The sequence below is a fragment of the Monoraphidium neglectum genome (assembly GCF_000611645.1).
Source record: "Monoraphidium neglectum strain SAG 48.87 unplaced genomic scaffold scaffold02007, whole genome shotgun sequence".
NCBI classification, from domain to species: domain Eukaryota; kingdom Viridiplantae; phylum Chlorophyta; class Chlorophyceae; order Sphaeropleales; family Selenastraceae; genus Monoraphidium; species Monoraphidium neglectum.
The window spans coordinates 2,134-3,948 of NW_014011621.1; the positions used below are offsets into that span (position 1 = coordinate 2,134).

The 1,815-nt window shown below is 71.1% G+C and overlaps 1 protein-coding gene across 1 annotated transcript in view; it reads right to left on the reverse strand.

The window, feature by feature from the left end:
* The window catches only part of MNEG_9638 (Ca2+ transporting ATPase, plasmamembrane), a gene marked incomplete at both ends in the record, with an annotated part of 10,309 nt that overhangs the window by 1,882 nt on the left and 6,612 nt on the right, over positions 1–1,815 (reverse strand). Inside the window, one exon of the mRNA XM_014041890.1 lies at positions 704–1,689. Within this exon, the coding sequence (XP_013897344.1) occupies positions 704–1,689 (986 nt within the window). The remainder of the gene's footprint in view (positions 1–703; positions 1,690–1,815) is intronic.

Below are 1,815 nucleotides of genomic sequence, written 5' to 3' on the forward strand. Positions count from 1 at the left end.
GAGGACAGAATCGTCGTTACATGAGAGCCTCGCCGCCGCCCCTACCGACGTCCCACCGCAGCCCCCGACACCCCAACGGCCCCAGCTCGGCCCCACGCCCCGGCCGGGGGGGCTCGCAGGTGCGTGTCTGCCCCTCATACCCACTTCCCCCCTTCATGATCGACCCATGTGCGCAACGGAGAGCCCTGTGCCGCTGAGCGGCCGCAAGGGACAGGCCCCGCCCAGGGACCGCTGCTCTTGGCCCTTTGAGTGCCGCACGGGAAGCTTCCGCAAAAGTCAAAGGCGTGTTGATTGCATGACGTCATCCCCAAGGGCTGAGCCAAGCGCGGCTCGCCGGGGGGCGGGGCGCCCCTTGGTGGCGTAGCCAAGGCGGATGAGCACCAAGAGCCGCGCCCCTGTCCCCCCTTGGAGCCCACTCCTGGGCACACCCAACACGGCGCCCCAAAACATCCGCGGTTCAAACGCCCCAATGAGAACCACCCGTGTCACGTCCCTCAAAAGGCCCGCACCCCACCCCAGATAATATATCAATACGTGAAATCGAGGTGGAGGGAGTTCAGGGTTCATGCCTCTTTCCCACCTTTAACCCTGAACCCCCTTGACCTCACTCTTTGGCTCGAACCCGCCCCTGTCAAACCCCCATCAATGGCCCCACTGGGGCCACTGGCAGTAATCACCCATCAGGCTGTCATGCCGCCCCCACCTGTCATCGCGACGACCTCGTCCAGCCGCCCCTGCGCCCTCAGAGCCTTCACCGCCTCGACCAGCATGTGCTTGTCCCCCGGGCTGCAGCGCGCGAGCACGCGCACGTGCGGCCACAGCGCCGCAAAAGCATCGAGGTCCACCGAGCCGTCGGGCCGCTGCACCAACCGCCGCAGGGTGGGGCCCTCCAGGACGGCCAGCCGCGGGTCAAACCGCGGGTCAAACGGGTCAAAGGAGGCGGAGCCGGCGCCACCGGGCGGGGCAGAGGCGAGGACGAGTGGCGGCGCGGGCGCCGGAGTGGAGCCGAGCAGCAGCCCGGACACCCAGGAGCCGCCGCTGCCGGATGCGCCGCTGCTGCCATTGCTGCTGCCGCCCGTGCCTTGAAGGGCGGCCGCCCGCCGCCCGGCGTCGCGAGCCGCGGCGACCGCGCCGGCCGCCGCCGCCTCCGCCCGCTCCTGCAGCGGCTGCGCGGCACCGCCCTCCGCGTCCGTGTCCCCCTCGCCACCGCCGCCGCCGCTACTGGCGCAATCCTCGGACCAGCCGCGCGGCAGCACGCCGCACGCGCGCGCGATCGCCGCCGCGGTGCGCGCATTGTCGCCGGTGATCATCCTCACAAGAATTCCGGCCCTCTGGCAGTCGCGGATCGCATTCGGGACCTCGGGCCGGAGCGGGTCCTCGATCCCGACCAACCCCGTCAAAACGAGCCCCGACTCGACCGAAGACTCATCCAGCACCCCAGCGGATCCAACCGCGGCCCCGACATCGCGCTCCCGCCGCGGCCGGCGGTGGCGGTGGCCGTTGGTCGGCGGCGGCGCGGAGGAGTGGCCGGCGGTGCCGCCGTCGCCGTCGCCGGGCGTCGGGTCGAGCTGCAGGCGCTTGTGTGCGAGCGCGAGGACGCGGAGGCCGCCCTTGCCGCACTGGGCGCGCAGGGCGGCGCGCTCCTCCGGGCCGAGGGGGGCCTCTGAGCCGTCCGCGGCGAGGCGGTGGCTGTGGTGGGGGAGGATGGTTGAGATGGTTTGTGTGTGTGTGTGTGCGTGCGTGCGTGCGTGCATGCGTGTGTGTGTGTGTGTGTGTGTGTGTGTGTGTGTGTGTGCGCGTGCGTGCGTGCGTGCG